Here is an 18,668-nt window from a genome sequence, read left to right on the forward strand (position 1 = left end):
TTCCATACCCTTCACATGTCGACATATGCATACGGAACAGAGAGAAAGGACCCAAACCTCGCTCACCATGGCTACCAACGAGCTATACGATCTGCTGTTCCTGACGGACGCCACTGCGTCTATGCAGAGTTACATCAAGGCCCTCCATCAGTCACTCCCAGAAATCATTCGCATATCGTCTCTCACAGACTCCTTCTCACGCATAGGAGTCATGGCCTACCGGGACTATTCCACCGACAATCTAACGGAATGGTCTGGCTGGCACGATGCTTCTGCTCGTGAAACCAACGCCGGTCTTATCACCCAAGATAGTCTGCTGGACATGGCCGGAAAGATTCGAACGGACTCTGGTTGGAGAAGCGTCGACTGGCCTGAGGCTGCAAAGACTGGCCTCGCCCGGGCTTACAGCGTGATGCGACCAGAGGCTACCACCATCATTGTTCTCTACGCCGATGCCCCTCCCCATCTCCTAGGCACAATGACCACCAACAGACTTGTAGAGATTGAGCACCTGTCCAAGTCAGACACTTTCGATGGGTGTGGAAAGCTGTTCGAAGACTGGGTTTCGGGCGCCAAGACCCTTCGGGACAGCGAGAAGAAGGCCAAGGTCTTTCCCGTCGTTCAGGGAGCCATCGCTGACACCGTCTCTCCTTTTATCTATCTTGCCTACATGACAGGTGGGGTCTGCTTCAAGCTAGACAATGCCCACTATGACGTCCCAACGGCGAGCGCCATCTCCCAGCTGACCGCTAGCATCCTTCTCACCTGGATGGGTGTTGGAAAGCAGGGTGCCTCCGCCTCCGGCCAGCGTCGCTTCGCCCGCGTTTGCCAGTATCGAGATATGCAGATGGTGGAGACCATCAAGGACGAAGAGGACATGGCTGCTCAGATATTTTTCCCAGTCCAACGCTACATCGAGGACTCCATCAAGAAAAACATTAAGGCTGTGCACTGTACTCTCGACGAGCTGACCAACGTCATCGAAGCTCGGCAGACGCCACTCTTGGACTTCTCAAAGCGGTATCAGGTCGACAAAACCTACCGTGATTTCGTTGCTGATCAACTGAAGTCGCTAATCGAGGCTGATGTGACTGTCATTGCCGTCAATCCCGTCTTCGGCAGCCTCTGGCGAGCTATCTGTAACGATCGGGACAATCCAGCCCGAGATGAGCTCATCCAGGCTTTTGGTTATCATGTCGATCGCATCTCGGAGCCTGATAAGAAGGCCCGGATGAAAACCTGGCTCGAAGAATCCTACGATTACGCTGCCGAGATCCTAGAGATCATCAGGAAGGTACCTGAAGCCCAGAGATTTCCCTGCGTCTTCTTGGACCCTACCCAGTCTTTCCGAACCACCGACATCCAGGTCGAGGACGGAAATGGTGACCTCAAGGATGAGGGAAGCGCCGATGGGCCTGTCACTACAGCATTCACCCGAGACGAGCTTCTGGAAATCGGCCGCTCCTGCGACTACCGCGTTCTTCGTCGTCTCGGTCAAGCTCTCACGCGCCTAACCTATGTCAATTCAGAGGCCGAACTGCCGGCTCATATCAAAGCGTCTGACCAGGTCGCCCAACTTCCGATGGCTCTTGCGACTCCTGAGCACCAGCGAAAGTTCTGGAGGGTTCTGCTTCACCTCGTACTTCCAGGTACAATGTTGGCAGCTCGCCCAGCCGCACTTCTCGCTGCACTCGCTCTTCGGATGGGCATTCAGCCGCTCAGAGACGCCGCCGACCGAGAACTTCTCTGCTTCGCCACCAAGTGGAACACCCTGGACGTCCCCGAGACGTGGAATGCCAGCTGCCTCTCGCTTCTGCTTGACGCTAACAAAGACTTTGAAAGACGTGTGGCTGAGGGTGTGACGCAGCGCCCAGCGCCGGATGCTCGCGTTCTGCTTGAGGGAGATGCTCGCCTATTCAAGATTCTAGTCGACTACAAGCTGCTTGAACTCAACCTAGACACCACTCTCCAGGCAAAGGTTGGCTGGTGTCCTGACAAATCAAAGGTTGCCATTGGGCCTCTGGTTATCTGCAAGGGCTGCAAGTTCCCGCGTTCGGTCACCGTCATGGGCAAGGACGGCATCTGCGGTCTCTGCCCCCAGGACCACCGGTGCAAATGCATCATTTGTCAGCCAGCGGTAGACGAGGAGCGCCGTCTCTACAACAATGTGACCCACATCGACACAGAGCATACCGAGGCTACCTGGGTCGAATGCTTTACTCCGACATGTCGGGCCCAGTACGTCGTCTATAACCCAGAAGCACTCAATGTCCGGGCCAAGTGCTATCATTGTCGACACGAAAACTCGTCCCTGGCTGAACACAAGAGCGCCCCTTGTATCGAATGCTCTCAGTGTCTGAACCGTGTCATCTGGCCGGAAATGTATCGCCCGTTAGACCTCGATAGTTCAACCTTCAAGTGTTATGCCTGTGCGACAAACCGAGTTACTGTGATCAACTACGAAACTTCTGCCAAGGGGTTGAGCACTGAGAACGGGAAAACATGGCTTCTACGCAACGAAGGTTCCGCCATCAAAGATCCCTTCAACGGGCGTTCTCTCTTCCACACTATTTCTCAGGTCCCCGAAGAAGCACGGGGGACTCTTTCGGCCAATGTCGAGATCGTTCCTTCAGCTCAGCAGTCAACCCAGCTTACCATTCGCGGCAAGACTGTCCACAACCAGACCGAGCTTTGCGACAGCCTCCGCGGATGGGTACAGTCTCGACGAACCCAGGCCGGCATCTGCAGCCTGTGCTTTTCTAGCGTCAAGAAGGCGGACCTTCGTAGGGCTTGCGGCAGGAAAGGCTGCCATCAGCAAGTCTGCAGCGGCTGTTTGAAGGAGTGGTATGGTCTCAACGCACGTGGTAGACTGACCAACGCTGCCGCTCTCTGTTGTCCCTTCTGTCGGCGTCAGCCTACCGCCAAGACCGTCTCCGCTTTTGGCGTCTCGCATATCGGCGATTTGAACACGGCGGTGACGGACGCCGAGTGGATATACGGATGGTGTAGGGACTGCGGGTTTGCCCAGAGGTACGCCGAAAGGGTATGCGCTGCTGGGGCCCCCGAAGTCTTGGGATGGTCTTGCGATAATTGCAAACAAGAAAAGGGCGCCACTAGGGTGCGGGTTCGAAACTGTCCTGGCTGTGGGACGCCGACGGAGAAGATAGGGGGATGTAACCATATCACTTGCACGGTCCCCGGATGCTCTGCACACTGGTGCTTCTTTTGTGGGGAAAATGTTGGGCGGGAGGGCATTTACCAGCACATGAGCCGTGCACATGGGGTTACTGGTATGGAGACATTGACGAAGACGACGAGTATGATACGGATAATGAGTAGGACAGTCACAGCACATATATCCTTTCCTGATTGGATATTAATCGACTTCTTCTGCACTTTAGGCTATACCTCTGTCCAAATCTCTCAAGATCTTGTGACATGTCACGAAGACAATGCAACACCCAAGACAGAGGCAGGATGCAGAAGGCAATATATACCAATACAGGTAGGCGATGTTAATCAGAGGATGATCGAAATGGAGTCCATTGCATTTTTATTGCTTGTTGTGCCAGGGAAGCTTTTGTCGGGCTGTGATGAGCAGGCGAAGGACAGGTTAAAGGATTGGTTGGAACGGATCAACAGGAGGGGGACGCCGCAGAGTAATCAGTTTCGGCTCCGTGCGTCCATGAACTCGGCTTTCGTTGCGGCTCTCGCGATGGTAATGGAAGTTGTGAGAGAGATTATAGACCAAGATCTTCGACTTCTGTGCACATTCTATTTGTCAGTTCCCATTGACAAGGTGGGAACGACCAAGGGGCTTCTGCTTCGGCATATCCGGTGTTGGGCGAAGCATCCTCACATATGCAACATGGACGGGATACTAAAAGCTCGACTCAGGTACCCCATCATATTTCCGAGCGAGAAATACAAGTGCCGCAGTCCATGCACCGGTACCTGAAGATTGATACTGTTCTAGAGTTTCCAGAGGACAATCTTTCATGAATAAGAGAGTTGTTACCTCATCTACAGATGGCGGAGGTTTCCCTTTGCAAAGTTCAAAGGCAGATGATGGGAAAGAGTTACAGGTAGTCAAGGTAACCCGGTCGCTGAGACAGGTTACTCGCAGCACTCTGGAATACCAGTTTTCTCTTGTAGAACTTCAAAGAGCCAGAGGCAAAGTATGGCATGTTTGCGTACTCGTCTGCGTTCGTATCTGGTGTCCCGACTGAGTCCTTGCTGTCGCTGATGGGTCCAGATAGCACCCTTTTGCCAGCGTTGAGGGGGTCGAGAGATAGAGCGTAAGATGGGAGCTAAAGGATACAAGGATCGAGACAGTGGGGGTTCGAAGATGGAAGGGAGCCTGTCAGGTGCCGGCGTTAGTTAGTGTTTGGAAGCCGTAGGGATGACTTAACTTATGGGATGGGACAGCTTTGATGCTCATTGTAGAGGAGTTTCCCGGATGGTATCTTCGCGTTTACAGAGCTACATGGGACCCTGAACAAGTCTTTCCGTCCTGGTTGAAAATGTACAGACTGTGAATGGAGGATTTGCGTTCAACTCCCATACATTGGAAGTAACCCCTCCTGAAAATGGTAACCAGTAGATGAATGGCCGCTAACACACTGGCAGCAATGATAATTTTCTATTTGTATCCGAGACTAAGTTGATCAGTCTAGCCGATTCGGTCATCCAGGGAGAGGGTTCGAGAGGAGATGTCGGCAAGTGGGCGTGGGTGACGAAGCCGGATCCCAACAATAACCTCGACTCGCAAAGAACATTCATATCTGCGCTGAGCCATCGGTTTATTCATTTTCATAACGAGAAATTTGGAAAAAAGTTGTGCAATTATGCTTGCTGTGCGTGGCTTTTAGTGTGTTGCTGTCAACGCTGCGGCTGCGCTCAGTTTTTAACAAAGTCAGGGGTATGTGGAGAAGGAAACCCCACATAGATTACGTCCAGGGTATGAACCGGCCGTCCACCTTCATGTTTGTTTGATCCTAGCATTTGATGAAAAATGCCAAGGATGGGGCAGAGGGCTATCAGAAAATAGCTTGACTGGTAGGGACCAGAGTGTGCTTTCGAGCAGGAGAAAAAAACGGCGAAGCCCTCTAAGAAACTCCAAAATCAAACCCCATTGAGCGCTGATCTATCTCATCATATTATTTCTTCGTTACAGAGAGTATCCAAAACTGCTTCCCAGGACTTGGTCAGAGAGAGGCAAGCTGTTCACCGGAAACAAGTGGAAGAAGAACAACGATGGTCCAACGGTATCGTGTGTCTGCCAAGGTAAGCAAAACGTCAAGTAATGCTGGGGCTATAGCTCGGAGCATTCCGCCCGACCAGATCTCAAAGTTTCTACCAAGATTATCTGTGTTCATCAAAATGACAAAGTTGTATGCGGAAACTTTGGTCTTCCTATACGTGTGACAAAGTTTTGCTCATTCCCTGAGGTTCCGCCTCTCCAATTCCCAAGCCCACGGAAATCTTAGGCTCCAAAAACCGTCTCATCCTCTCTAGCTTTCCGCCAAGTCCGGCCGTTTATATTGTGGTTTGAACCCTGTGACTCCCAGCTCCTCCGGATATCTCACCCCTGTTAGGTAAAAGCGCTGTTCTTGCAATGTTGATGCTCCTGTAGCGAAACGCCTTAAAACCTCGCTTAGCATCTTTCCCGATACCCAACTGAACAAAATCGCAAGCAGAAAACAAGACTATAGAACAATGGGCATGGCGTGGACCATACGGTCCAGTTGCACCTCGTAGCCACCAACTCCAACGACCTCTATGGGCCACATTGCCAGTTCTGCCCAGGGCGTCCCGGCTAGTTGTTGTGAAATGATCGACATGAGACATTTGGTCCAACCGTTCAAAAACCAGCAGAAAGGCTCGGCCAAATGAATGATGACACAGTAATGTGCCAGTACTACCAAGGCGGCCGGCTGACGCCGTCGAAGCAAATCAAGATAATCGGTAGACATCAAGATTGGCCACAAGAATACGGCACGAAACTCTACCGGCGCCGACATGGCGTTAACAGTTGAGACCTTGGCGATACATTCGCTCAAGGCTATAATAGAGTTCGTGATTGTGTATTTTCCCTCGTGCTCGACCAGACCAATCTCAGCCAGTTGGGTGCTCAGACGGGGGAGCCTGTCGAATAGGGGCTGGAGCGTTGCCTCTACCGTCGTGGGCGTGGTGTCGCCGGCGGCACGGATGAAAATCTCGCGCAGTGGACCCTTCCGTAGATCATCATCAGACGCGCGTAAAATCACACTCATGCCGTCCGTCAGGGTAAAGATGTCGAGCATGCTGTCGATTGGGGAGAAGGAAGGGTTGTATTTTTCGTAGCTGGGGTAGGTGGCGAAGGCACTTAGGGTAAGGAAGATCGAGGAGGCGAAAAGTGCGTGACAGTTTGTTGGCGAGATTGTGCCCAGGAGGGTCCCCCGCATGCCGTTGATGGCGTCGTTCTGGTGCTGAGCGGCCTGCATGAGGTAGGCATGGCGACAGTCGGGCTGGAGGTATGCTAGGTGGTAGGCCGAGAAAGCAAGGATTTGGTGAAGCAGGAAGGGATAGGAGAGTGCTTCTCTGGGAACATCGTATTGGAGGGCCTTCTGGGCGATGGAAGACTGTGAAAACGTTCGGTATGATACGGAAGTGTAATGATGCATAAGCTCAAGATCAGAGATCCAGCCGCTTGCCGTCTCAGACTTATTGAGGTCGGTCAGGAATCTCGAGAAGTAGGGAAAAGGATCCGACTGTGACGAAGGGGATTTCTGGTCCCCCTGGCTAGACGCGCTCTGATGTCCGCTGATTGATCCGGCGGCTGATTGTGGCGACAAAGATGTTGAGGAGTGTGCGCTTGGCCGTCGCCCCAGCGTCGATGCCGACCCCTAATGACCACGCGTCTCGTCAGTTTCCAAACCGAGGCCCAGCAAAATACCTAAAATGGAGTAGGGAGACTCACTCTCGAGCCCGATCGCTTGGTACGGTGCCCGACGCTCCCCGGCGGCTGCCGAGTCGTCATTTGTGACGACGCGCCGGTTTGCACTCCCGCGTTCTCTAAGCTGCATGGCAGTCCGTGGCGTACACAAGCGCTGCAGGGCTTGTTCTCATCACACTGCGTTAGAAAGATCAAATGTCAGTCCTGGCCGAATGCACCAGCGCGTAGCAATAAAAAGCAGGACCTCGGGGATCAACGGCTTCGTTGCGACTTTGAATCAGACGTACTTTGACTCTTCTCTCCTTGCAACGTAAGCATCCGTTGCGAGATTTTCTGTACCCAAGTCGCTTCATGGTGGAATCGTGGCTTTTGTAAAAATTCGATGTGGCCCAACGGGCATGTTCAGAAGATAGCACAATCACCCGAGAACGAGGACGATAACGAGATTCGGAGAACAAGGTCCAGTATATAAGGACGAGCTGGTGGGGGTGAGATCTTGCGGATCGGATGTGCGTCCCTCTGTTTATACTACCAGACCGGCAAACACCATGGTCGGCGATCTGCCTTCAAGTTTTGTGAGGTTATTCTTATGTTGAGCCTTGCCAAAGGTTGTTGTTCCTTCTCTGCCGAATGTGCCTAAGACGAATGTGGAAGTCAGCGGACACGTCCGGGCTTCATCTGATCTGGGAGGGATACAGTTGGGCACAGGAAAGCGCGGGACTGACGCATGTTCTGACGGAACAACGGACAATAGGGCACACTCCTATCTAGACATCGATAGAACATCTGTGTAAGCGCCAAGACCCGAGTCTGCCATGAAAACACCTTAACGTCAACAATCTAATTCTACCCCGCCAGACGGGGTTCCGGAATTGTGTTAAAGACGACAAGGTAGAGGGGCTGATGGAAGATTGAACGTAGGGTAGAGGAAAATTGGAGAAGTGAAGCTTACTAGGTTCCTTGGTATCTCAGTGGTTAGGGGTGACAGTGTCAGCGCTGTGGAACTAAATCGCGCCAAGACCGTTCCACCTCTCCGTCGTACGGGCGGAGAGCCCTACCCCTGACCGACACCGGTCACTAGTGAGCGCTTAGGAGACCAGACAGCTCGCGGGAGGAGCGGCGGTAGCAGACTGTAAGGGCTAAGCCTTTTGTGCGTGCGTCAGTGTGGGGTAATACCCTCCCTCATTCGGATGCTTCCAGCGTGGCTTCAACACGCATTAAGAGTCTTACATGGACAGGCTGAATATAGAACCAGTGAAACGTCGTGCTGCTTGGGATATACTTTGTTACCGATGTGAAAGAAATGGGACGACGGAAAGTGACGGACTATGATTGGGAACAGACCACTGAAGGGGAAAGGACGGACAGGAAAGTATAGCGGCAAATCGCCAAGACATTTCGTTAGAGGTTGTGTGTCTGGTTGAAAGCTTTTATCACTCCCCTCTCGACGATACAAACGTCAAGTAAAACTTGTGTCGTCAGTCGCCTCTCAAACTATCATTGCCAAGACCAGGCTCAGCCTGACGAGTTACAGCTAAGCCTCAATCTTTCGTCACGCGACTGGCTGCCAAATCCAAGGTTCCCTTTTCGCCCACAATTGTATCATCGGAGTTCTGCGTTATAGACGTAAAATCTCAAGTCGGAGGAGTCCAGCACAAGTTTAGTAATCCAACGTCAACAGGGAAGCATGGGCTGCGGCAGGAGCTTGGCAGATCGATGCTGGTTCTGTGCCACCCGTGGAATCCGTGTACAGAAGAAAGTGCCATGGGCACGGAGCGGCCTCTACTCATGCGTCCACCCCGGTCCATCGCCGGCCGAGAGAACCTGAGTCGCCGAGCAGGGTGTCGACCAATGATTGATGGGTCCGAAAACGAGGTGCCTCCATCATATGAACTAGGACTCAGCGTCGTACACAGAAGGGGAAGATTTCTACTGCCACCGTCAACCAGCCAGAAGCGGTCGGACTCTGGGGATATTTGTTCTCCAGTGAGCCTTTACCACTCTAATCTTAATTCTGCCTAGCACCAGATGCCAGGTTATTGGAATTGACTCCTATATCCGATGCACAAACACCTGTCACCTTACTACTTTACGCTAGAAGCATAAGCGTTTATATGTGGCCTGGCTAGAAACCATGGCAATGAACAAAAAAAAATTAAAAATTTATGGATTATGCAAAACAGTAACGGGTACACACATGGGTATGAAAAGGACCGATAACCAACTAGCGAAGTTGAAGTCTGATGCATATGTGGACTCTTGTGTCGAAGGCCAATGCTGACGATCTAGGGGGGTGATGAGAATTAAGCTCAATTCAATTTCTATCTCGATTTTCTATTTGCAACGTTCTTCAATCGTGTTTTGCGTAGAACTCTTGGAGTGGAGTAAAACCCGCTTCTTCTCTTGTCTTGCGTCATGCTCGAATCAATCTTGGTTTATTTCCGCAGAAGAGACAGAATGCCTGCGATTGTCTTATTTCAAACCTAACGGTCCATCTTAAGACGATAGCAAACTTAATGGCTCAATTGCAGCTGCTTAGATGGAGAACGAAATACATAGGGGAAGGATGATGATGATCATCGGGCTCCCTATCCAGATCGCGTTTTCTGCGTTCTTATGATGGTTGCGGGTCTGTTCCACAATCGTATCAACCTCAGACCCACCTCTTCAAGTTTGGACATGACTACTTCTTGACGGCCTTCGACTATTTTCACTTCACAAGATATATCAACGGCACTAGGGAAATCAACTTTTCCAAACTCAGAGGCTGAAAACTAAACCCACCGGTAACTCTGGGCTTGAGAGGGGCCATATAAATGGAAGATGGCTCGCGCACGAGTGAGACGAGACACTGCAGGCGAAGGTAAAAGGTCTTGTCAGTAGAAAGACCTGCCGTTTTCACCTGTATAACTGCGTCATCCTCCCAAATTGAGTCCTTCTAGTGTGGCAGAATGTTTCAAATAGCAGCTCGGACTAAGCTAACTTAGTAACATGGGTAAGGGAACTCACACACAGGATTCGCTATGTTCTGGCTTTGTTTGTCAAGAGGCTGAAATTGCTTGGTCCATAAAACTTCCAAGCAAGAGCTGCATCAGAAAGTGACAACTGACGATCGAATTAATTTGGAATATAATTACTGAACTCTCGTTTGCCTTGCTGTTTCAACAACTCAGTGTCTTGAACAGATTCAAATATGTCCATAAATATAATCCGTCTGATTGGATCAGCAACACTCCACTTCGGTTTTTGGGGCGATCTAAATACGAGATGATAGTCTAGACCGACTCGAATCACTCCTCATCGCACCGGTTCTGTCCTTTACAACTGTATCCGAGCTTCTCTAGCTTGGCACGCATGCGCTCGAGTCTACAAGACACGCCCAACAACAACAATTGGTGGAAAACATGCTGACGACTGAGACAGTTATGTTTGGCATGCCAAGAATGACTGCAGTCGCAACATACTGAGACTGATGTGGCTAGGACCTCGCATGATTGACTGCTGATCATTCTGTGTCAAATAGCTTCTCTTGTGCTCAATGCTCTAAAGCTTTTAACCACTACATACTTGGATACTAGGTTAGCCTGACAGAAATCTAAATGAGATCAAGCTGCCAAGAGTCGCTTTCTGAGATGGTTTCTCAATTTATACGCCAAAGCTTTAGAGTGGTATATGGGATATCAAGATTCAACCCCAAAGGCTCGCAGTGCACTTGCCTATCGTTGGTCTTCGTAAGTGCATACCGAACGGCAAGCCTTTCTAGCCACTTTCTCCTAATACTGCATCGCGTCCACTTTCTTAGTTAGTTTCTGTTTATTTACAGTGTCACAGTGAAGGCATTCGGAACGGCCCGTTAAGCTTCCAAATGCGAAACTGCTCAAGGAGGTGGACCCTGAAGTATTAATGCTGCATGCTTGAACCGCCAAGAACTCCAGCAACTTAATCACTGCGAGGCTCTGGTACATGTATAGAGTAGCGCATGTGGCCAGGCACTCGCCAATGGAGACGAACCATCTTGGCGGGATGAGACTAGCGAGTTGGCGCTTTGAGCATCAAACAACACCCATCTGGACGCGATTTCCGATCCGTCGGAACCGACTGCAACGGAGTTCGAACTCTATGATTCACCTTCAGCTTTCAACAACTTGAGCCGGGATGAGGTCACAAAAACGTGGCGCAAGACTGACAGATGTGGCCAAGGGGCCCTTGCTCGAAGGAATTTTGCCTTGGGGCCAAGGCCGCCGACCCCAATATGCCGCCAAGACCCCTATCTATCTAAATTTATACTACGGTAAATGTTTGATTTCCCCGCATCTGAGCGAATAAGATTAGCAGACAAAAGGCTTTGCCCCTCCTCACATGAACAGTCGCCGCTGCCTGTCATATCGTGGTATCTTGGCATTCTGTTTTCTCTTGGCATTTACGCCGATTACCCGATCAATCTTTGAGTGTAAGCCTGCCCATCTTTCTTGGCGTTGCCATCATATCCAGGATTTGAGTTCTCCAACATCCTCAATAGGAGTTCAATAGTGTCTTTCACTATTATTGCTAGGCAGTGTCTCGATCGCCGTGAGAGTTGCTGCCAAGACAATCCTGACTTGGTCACACTGTGGCTTCATTGTATTCGCGTTCAGCAACCGGCTCATTCAATCCGTGCCCGGTCTAGAGCATACTTACCAGCAACAACTCTATGACAAGTTGTCTTGGCATCGATAACCAAGAGGCGTCAGCGCAAGGCAGAATTATGATCTTGGCAAGGCGAGGTTGGACCTCGGGTTACTCTAATGCTGGCCACTCGTCAACACGTGAAAAGGGTTGATGAACGGCGTGCCCCATGCCCCTTGGGCTGATTCTATCCAAGGAGCCCATCCAAAGAAACCCTTTGGACGGCGCCGTATGCAGTAGTAATCGTTAACAATGTATGAAACGCTGCTGACCACCATATACTTGAAAACAAGCGAACTGATCCAAACCTAAGTAGTTTCGATACTATGAATTCTTAGCCCTATGGACACCCAACAGCATTCTCCATTCTTGATCATTTGTTTCCAGGAACAGCGACTCCACCGCATAGATTTGTTGATCGTAGTGTAAAACAGGGCACATAAGGGTTCTAGGTTTAATGCATAAAAGTCGGCAACTGTTTATTCTATTTGATGGTGAGCGAGTAATTAATGAGAGTGCCTCAAACAAACCTCGGGTTACTCATAGTCCTATGGCTAGTATCGTATATATTCTGGAGAAACTAAATCTTCCTAGTGCACATAGCCTTCGTCGTATAAATCGTTCCGTACTATTAATTGAAAATACCAATTCCAAATGAAATTTGAGTTATTTGGGCTTAACTATAGAGATAACAGAAACATGCCACTTAGCGGATTTACCAAAGAAATCATTCACCGAAATATCGGTCCACATGGATTACCTCCTCAACTTATATATCAGTAAAGCCTAATACGCCAAGGGTTCCCTCGAAGAAGGCATAGAAATTTCTCTGAAAGTGGCCTACCGACTGCCTCCTTATGACAAAGCTTCAATTAATGTGGTCTTCTGATGATTCTATCCATAATGGCAAAGGCTTCTTCCTTTGCCATATAGGAAGTGGAGGCAAATATCCAGTACACCAAAGTTGTGAATATTGATCAAGAAGGGCTCACGTCGTAGGGTACAATATTTTCACAACTGTCTCGCTGAAATTATGACTTTTTACGCATTAAATATTCATATCCTAGCTCTGATGGCTATGGTAACAACTCTTCAGATATTTGCTCTTTAGCAAACACCAGTGGGGATGGTGAAGCCGTTACGGCGGTTAGAAGAGCTGTAGACAGCATCGGAGCCAAGACCACGCTTGGCGAAGGCGGTCCAGAGCTCGCACTGGTTGTCACCGCCGGTAAGAGCGGTATCGGCGTCGAGGATGGCGTCACGAGCCTGGATAAAGTTGGGGGAGCAGGGTTGCCTGTAAGAATTGTTAACTAAAACCCTATATTGAAGATTTTGATACTGGAAACATACAGAGCCATGCCATCAAGGACGAGCTTGAGCGTGAGGTATTTGCCGTCGGTTGGGACACCGTTGCTGTCGAACTCGGGACGAGGGCCGTCATTCTTGCCGTGCTTGTCAATGAGGTTCCAGAGAACCTCGTAGAGGATGGTGGCCCAAGTCTCGCCAATTCTATGAACGCTCGTTACGCCGTTGATGGTCGAGTACGTGTTGGGGGTGGTAGTCAAGTAGGTGGAGTAGAGAACAGAACGGATACCTGCAGGGTTGTTGTAAACCCAGGCACCCATAGAGTAGTCAGTTGCGCGAGTGTCGGTCGGCTTGAGACGGATGGCCGTGGCGAAGAAGTCGCCCCAGCCCTCACCCATACCGCCGGACTCGACAGCGTTAAGGCAATTAGAGTTGGCGGGACCGCCAGTCAGACGGGTAGAAAGGCCGTGAGTATACTCGTGGATAACGACACCGGCCTCGAAGCTGCAGTCGCGGCGAGGAGTCGACGAAGTCCAGAGGTACATGCGCATTCGGCCGTTGGTGCCATCAGGAGGAGTGAGAAAGTTGGCATTGTTGGTTCCGGAACCGTCCTGAGCAAAGAGGACGACGAAGTCGTTGCCAGTACCGCCCTTGCCATTGTTATTGATTTGGAAGTTGCCTGCCGACTCGGTGAAGCCAAGAGTGTACAGCAGGTCGTGGTAGTGGTTGGCAGTGTAGTAGAGCTGGGCGATGGAAGCGTCGATGTAGGAGGACGGAGTGCTCAAGCTGGTTGTGTACTCGTAGTCGAAGTTACGCGACGCACTGGTAGGGCGATAGTTGTTGAGATACGCGGTGCCGCCACTGGGGTTGGATTGAGCAATAGCGTTGTTTCCGCGGGTGGTGGTGTAGTTGGTGGTACCGTCACTGTGCCAGGTCAAAGGAGAGGCAGAGATGTCCCAGGGGTCGGTAACCAAAACGCGATCGCCCTCAGTAGGGTCGTTGATACCCCAAGGGTAGACGCGGTAGTTGGCCAGGTCGGAAACATAGTCAACGACACCGTGGACGTCGGTTCCAGTCTCAGCATCGACGTAAGTCAGCAGCCAGTTCTCAGTGATGTCGGTCTCAACGCGCCAAGAGAGGGTGAGAGAGCCGTCAGCCTTGACGAAGTAGACAAGCTTGGCCTCGGGGTCAGAGACAGCACCAGAAGTTCCCTTGATAGAGTAGACCTCTGTGCCCTCCTTGGGCTCAGCGGAGGCAGAGCCGGCCTCGACGGGAAGCTGAAGAATATCCTTGGCACCCCTGAGTGCGGAAACCGGGTCCTTGAAGTCCCGTTTCTTCAAGGGGCTAGCCTCAGGGACTTCTCCCTTGAAGAAGTTGTTGCCGAACGAGAAAACCTTTCCATCCTTGCCGATCTGCAAATCTCGTTAGTGAACTCCTGCGAAGCGCGGGTTTGTTATGAAACTTACGTTAACATTGAAGTCAGCGTTGTCAATGTCAAGCCCATGAGCAGTTTGCTTGAAGTTAACATGACCAATACCATTGGTACCGACGTAGTGATCACCAACAAGACGGAACTCGGCGTTGGGGGCGAGCTTCTTGACCAGCTCGGTGGCCGTGTCGACGTAGCTCTCACGCTTCAGAAGCGCAATCGGCGGGCTCGCCTCCGTCTGAGTGGCATTGGTGTAGGATCCAAGCTGAGGCAGACGGAAGGCCTCAATGTCAACACCACGACGGCCAATGTTGTGACCAGTGGCGGGGTGGGCAAAGACCTGCGAGGTCGGGCCCAGGAGACCCAAGAGGGCCAAGCTCTTCATGCTGCGGTACATGGCGACGGCGGTGGGGTATGGAAGGAGGGAACGAGAGACGGGGGACTTAAAAGTGCCTGCTGAGCTCCTAAGAGACAAAAAGCGTCGGATAGATCATCTTATACTCAAGTATGCGATGCCGTTGAGGCTTCAGACATCCACAAGAATACGAGGGTCAGCTTCAGAGCCAGGGAGCTTCCTGTTTAGACATGCATTCGGCCGACAGGTTTGCGGAGGTTGCAACCAAGCAGCACGACCAGGGATGTTACGGCACTCCATAATCGCTATCCTTAGTCAACCGGACAGTTTCGTACGATATTCAAAGCTCTATTAGGGAGGTTATTGGCGACTTCGGGTCACGATGCATGGCGAGCGTGAGGTGGTGCGCTTGCGTTATCCGACAGGGCCGCACGCCACTGCAGCAGATGGCGATTATCGGATCAGTGCGCGAGAGAAGAGGGAAGGTCGTTTCCTTGCGACCTGAACATTAAGCGGTGGTATGGTTACATTGGTGCTTGCTTTACGCTGTTGGCGTCTTGGCGACGGCTTGACTGCCAGTCGACTCTTGGCATTGGCAAGGGATTCAGCATTAGACAACGGTATCGCTTGGGTTTCTCCAGGCTTATTGACCAGGGATATTTTGAACACATGCTGGCAAATGATGCTAAGATAACAAATCTAGCAACAACTGCGAGGTGTATGGTGAAAACCTCGCTGAACACGGACCGTAAGAGTAAGCTTATTTTAGGATCATCGAGAAAGGAGGATTTTAAATGGAGATTAAGCTTATTGTCAAGTAGCTCAAGGTCAATTGAATCAGGTCCTGCGACGCAAGTTCGTCGCGTGCCCCGAACAAGGCAGTGAACACATAATAGAGCTATCACGTAACAATATGCTCCGCACATCATCTCGGATAACGGCCCCACAGTAGCCCGCCGCGGGGATCAATACCTTAAACTGCAGTTCAACCCAGGTATGCCGCTAGCAGACACTTCTCTAGAATCGCATCATTTGGTTGAGTCAGTGTCACTCAGAGACAGGCTTCAATGCAGCCTTTAGCTAGGAGAGCATGAGACTAAAGAAACTCTTGGACTTTTTTGAGTGTCAAAGCTGGGGGAAGGCAGAGTTCTATCTGTTGAATGGAGAAACTCCTCGCGAAAATTGTAATTTCGAACGACCCTCGTAATGCCGAGATCTCAGCTGCCGTCTCTGGTTATTTCAGCGTCGTAACACAATACTCCGGGCCGAGAAAGACACACCCTGATGCAAGGGGTCAAAAGCGCTCATTCGCTGCAAGGTACGGATTGAGGAGGTAGTAATTTGGACGTTCGACTGGTTAGTCTCACTTTCTAGATAGAAACATAGCCAGAACGAGCTGCATGCGAGCGAATACGAGATTGGATGCAATGAATCAGCACTTCTGTCAGGGACTGACAGAAGAAAAGATATGCCGCGCGCCTACCGCTCATCCTTCACGGCTCCAGATTCACAAGTCCAAGACAACAAAGGGTCTTGACACGGCGGGATGAAGGGTAAATGCGTGATGGTCTCGGCAGATGATCCCTGTACGCAGGGAGCCGCAGACCTGCCTCATTCGGTATGACTCGCCGGCGCAATGGAACGGCGTTATCGATCTAGGGACTCATATCCGGCGTATGCCGCCCCAAGCTCTAAACCGTCAACGATGACCGTGAGTCTAAGCCCACCTCGGCTATTGGCCAAGAGGCCGTCAGCGGTTTTCTGTGATTTGATGGGGTTAAATTGGCTAATGTGACTTTCTGCTTTCGGAAAGTCTTTGTGGTTCGTGCTTCAACAGAGCTAAGCCAAGTCTTCAACCAAGACTCCAGTTCTGGCAAGAGGCACAGAAATTTGGTTCTTGTGTAACCCTGATCCCGTTCTAGCAGGCGGATGAACATGTTCGCCACAAGACATTATCAATCGTGCGGGGAGGCTCGGTTCGTGCCGAATCATTCCATGACGCGCTGATTGCCAATCGTCCCGCGGTCGCAAACCGCGGAAAAGCCACGATGGTTCCGACGTCTCTTGACACATGTTGGAACGGGGCAGGGTTTCCTGCTCCGGTGAGGTGGTCTTTGCGTTTAGTTCCTTTTATTTCTTAGCCAAGCAGAGTCTGATCGGGGGTGTAGAAACCTCTATGACACAGAGGGACTCAGATCAGACAAGAACAATCAACACGCACTCATCGGACTTCTCTACGCATAAGGGAGCATCCTTTCTGTCTTTTGTGATAACCAACACCCTTATCACACCTACACAAGAACTTCGGGGGTCTCTACTTTATCCATCGCGTCGCGGCCAAGCCTGATCAGGATTCGACCTGATCAGGACAGCTGATTCGCGACTGGATAAAGGCATCTTGCGTAGCTATGGGGGAGGTTGTGGTTGTCCACCGCACCGCACCGCTCTCTATAGACATGATTACCCTGCACGCATCCAACATATAATTAGAACTTGGATTATGTTTGAAAAAGTAAACCAGGGGATGGAGTTGCTGTGGCACATATGGTACTTGTTGTTCCAAGTATTGTTGCGTCGTTGTCCTCCAACGACCAAGCAGCACACAAAGTCGGAACAGTGTAACGGCAATTCTCTCCATTGTTTCTTTTTCTTCTCAAATTCATTATCCCAAGTGGTGGCACTGCTGCTCCTAGGTATAAAGAGAAGAATGGGGGGTTTTGTAAATTATTATTTACGTTGATAAAGCTAACTGAAGCAACATCAAAAATTGGAAGTTAGAAGCGAAAAAAGAAAGAAGAGACAGAATGCACAAACTACATATCCACACAGAAAATATTGGATGGCAGATGCCCTTACAGCTCCTTCAAAAGGCCACTGAGAAGCCCAATGATCTCATTAGCACTAGTCTCAGAGGCCATCGTGGAGGCCCCAAAGACACCAATGTCCATCCCACCTGCATTGATCGAGGCTTCGATGTCCAGTGCATCCTGTCACTATATTAGCTGCTGCTTGCTTTATTCACAATATCATGGATCACATACCGGGAATGCATCTCGAACTGCATTATTACTCAGCCAGCGTGTCGAGCATTTCGTCGAAGCGTCATTACTGCCAAAAGTCTGCTTGAGGCTTTCGATCTCACGGGCATCAGAGACAGGCTCCAATGCTATATCTCCATGTTTCAACGTTTCCGTGCTCTCGTCATCGAGATGGAGAAAGTTGACAAAACAATTAATCTCAACTCCAGTCCAGTCCTTGATTTCCCAGAGTCCAGCGGTCGAGTGTGAAGAAATGAGATGCAGGTCCTCTTGGACCTTTCTAGCAATTTGCAAAATGGTGAGGTCGTGCTGGACTGAGACCTTCAGTGGCACTAAGTTAAGGGTTGGATATGTGGTTTCCAAGTTCTCTCCTAGTGACCTGTTCGCATAGTAGATGCCAAATGCGACCTCATTGAAGTTTTGCTCAGATGATGAACTCTGGAGCTTTTGAAGAGTCATTGCCGCTGCCGCAAAGAAGAGTGCAGGGAGGCCAATGCCAGCTTGAGAACACTTTGATTGTAATCGGGGGACTTCTTGAACGGTGGAGCGCATAAGGACAGACACTCGGTCCTCAACGGCAGTTGAGCCTGCGTGCCTGCTACTGAGCGTTTTATGGACGCCCTCCAAGTATCTTGTCCAAAATACCCTGTCGCGATCTTTGGTATCCTTGTCATTGTTTGAGACAAGGAAGGACTTCCACGTGTCAATACGGGACGCTGCGAGAGGAGGCTGTGCCCCGAATATCGAAAGTAGTTTCCCCAAGAGACTTGGGAGAGTGAAACCATCATATAGGGAGTGATGAAGGCTCAGGCGAAGCAGCCAATCCTTGTGGTCTCCTTGTATGGCACTGAGTTGAATTTGCGGCCAGCAACGTCCTGATTCTGCTGAGATAACCTCTCCGTCGAAGGAGATGTCCCGGTGTGGCCCTTCGCCTCCCGA

The 18,668-nt window shown here is 50.6% G+C and overlaps 4 protein-coding genes across 4 annotated transcripts; 1 reads left to right on the forward strand and 3 right to left on the reverse strand.

The window, feature by feature from the left end:
• Positions 1-67: 67 nt before the first annotated feature.
• Positions 68-3,177, forward strand: ColSpa_12520 (putative ARM-like repeat-containing protein; the record flags this gene model as incomplete). The annotated part of the gene is made up of 2 exons (XM_049278732.1): positions 68-3,043; positions 3,118-3,177. The coding sequence occupies 2 exons, from the start codon at positions 68-70 to the stop codon at positions 3,175-3,177; spliced, it is 3,036 nt and encodes a 1,011-aa protein (XP_049134689.1).
• Positions 3,178-5,708: 2,531 nt separating this feature from the next.
• On the reverse strand, positions 5,709-7,067 carry ColSpa_12521 (sterol-4-alpha-carboxylate 3-dehydrogenase, decarboxylating; the record flags this gene model as incomplete). The annotated part of the gene is made up of 3 exons (XM_049278733.1): positions 5,709-6,752; positions 6,790-6,887; positions 6,962-7,067. 3 exons carry the CDS (start codon positions 7,065-7,067, stop codon positions 5,709-5,711), a joined length of 1,248 nt encoding a protein of 415 aa, XP_049134690.1.
• A 5,642-nt stretch (positions 7,068-12,709) lies between these two features.
• On the reverse strand, positions 12,710-14,733 carry ColSpa_12522 (extracellular metalloproteinase mep; the record flags this gene model as incomplete). Its single annotated transcript, XM_049278734.1, has 3 exons — positions 12,710-12,896; positions 12,953-14,319; positions 14,374-14,733. 3 exons carry the CDS (start codon positions 14,731-14,733, stop codon positions 12,710-12,712), a joined length of 1,914 nt encoding a protein of 637 aa, XP_049134691.1.
• Positions 14,734-17,543: 2,810 nt separating this feature from the next.
• ColSpa_12523 (nonribosomal peptide synthetase 2) lies at positions 17,544-18,188 on the reverse strand (the record flags this gene model as incomplete). Its single annotated transcript, XM_049278735.1, has 2 exons — positions 17,544-17,678; positions 17,733-18,188. The coding sequence occupies 2 exons, from the start codon at positions 18,186-18,188 to the stop codon at positions 17,544-17,546; spliced, it is 591 nt and encodes a 196-aa protein (XP_049134692.1).
• Between the last annotated feature and the right edge of the window lie 480 nt (positions 18,189-18,668).

Source organism: Colletotrichum spaethianum (assembly GCF_022836535.1).
Source record: "Colletotrichum spaethianum MAFF 239500 DNA, contig65, whole genome shotgun sequence".
Classification (NCBI taxonomy): Eukaryota; Fungi; Ascomycota; class Sordariomycetes; order Glomerellales; family Glomerellaceae; genus Colletotrichum; species Colletotrichum spaethianum.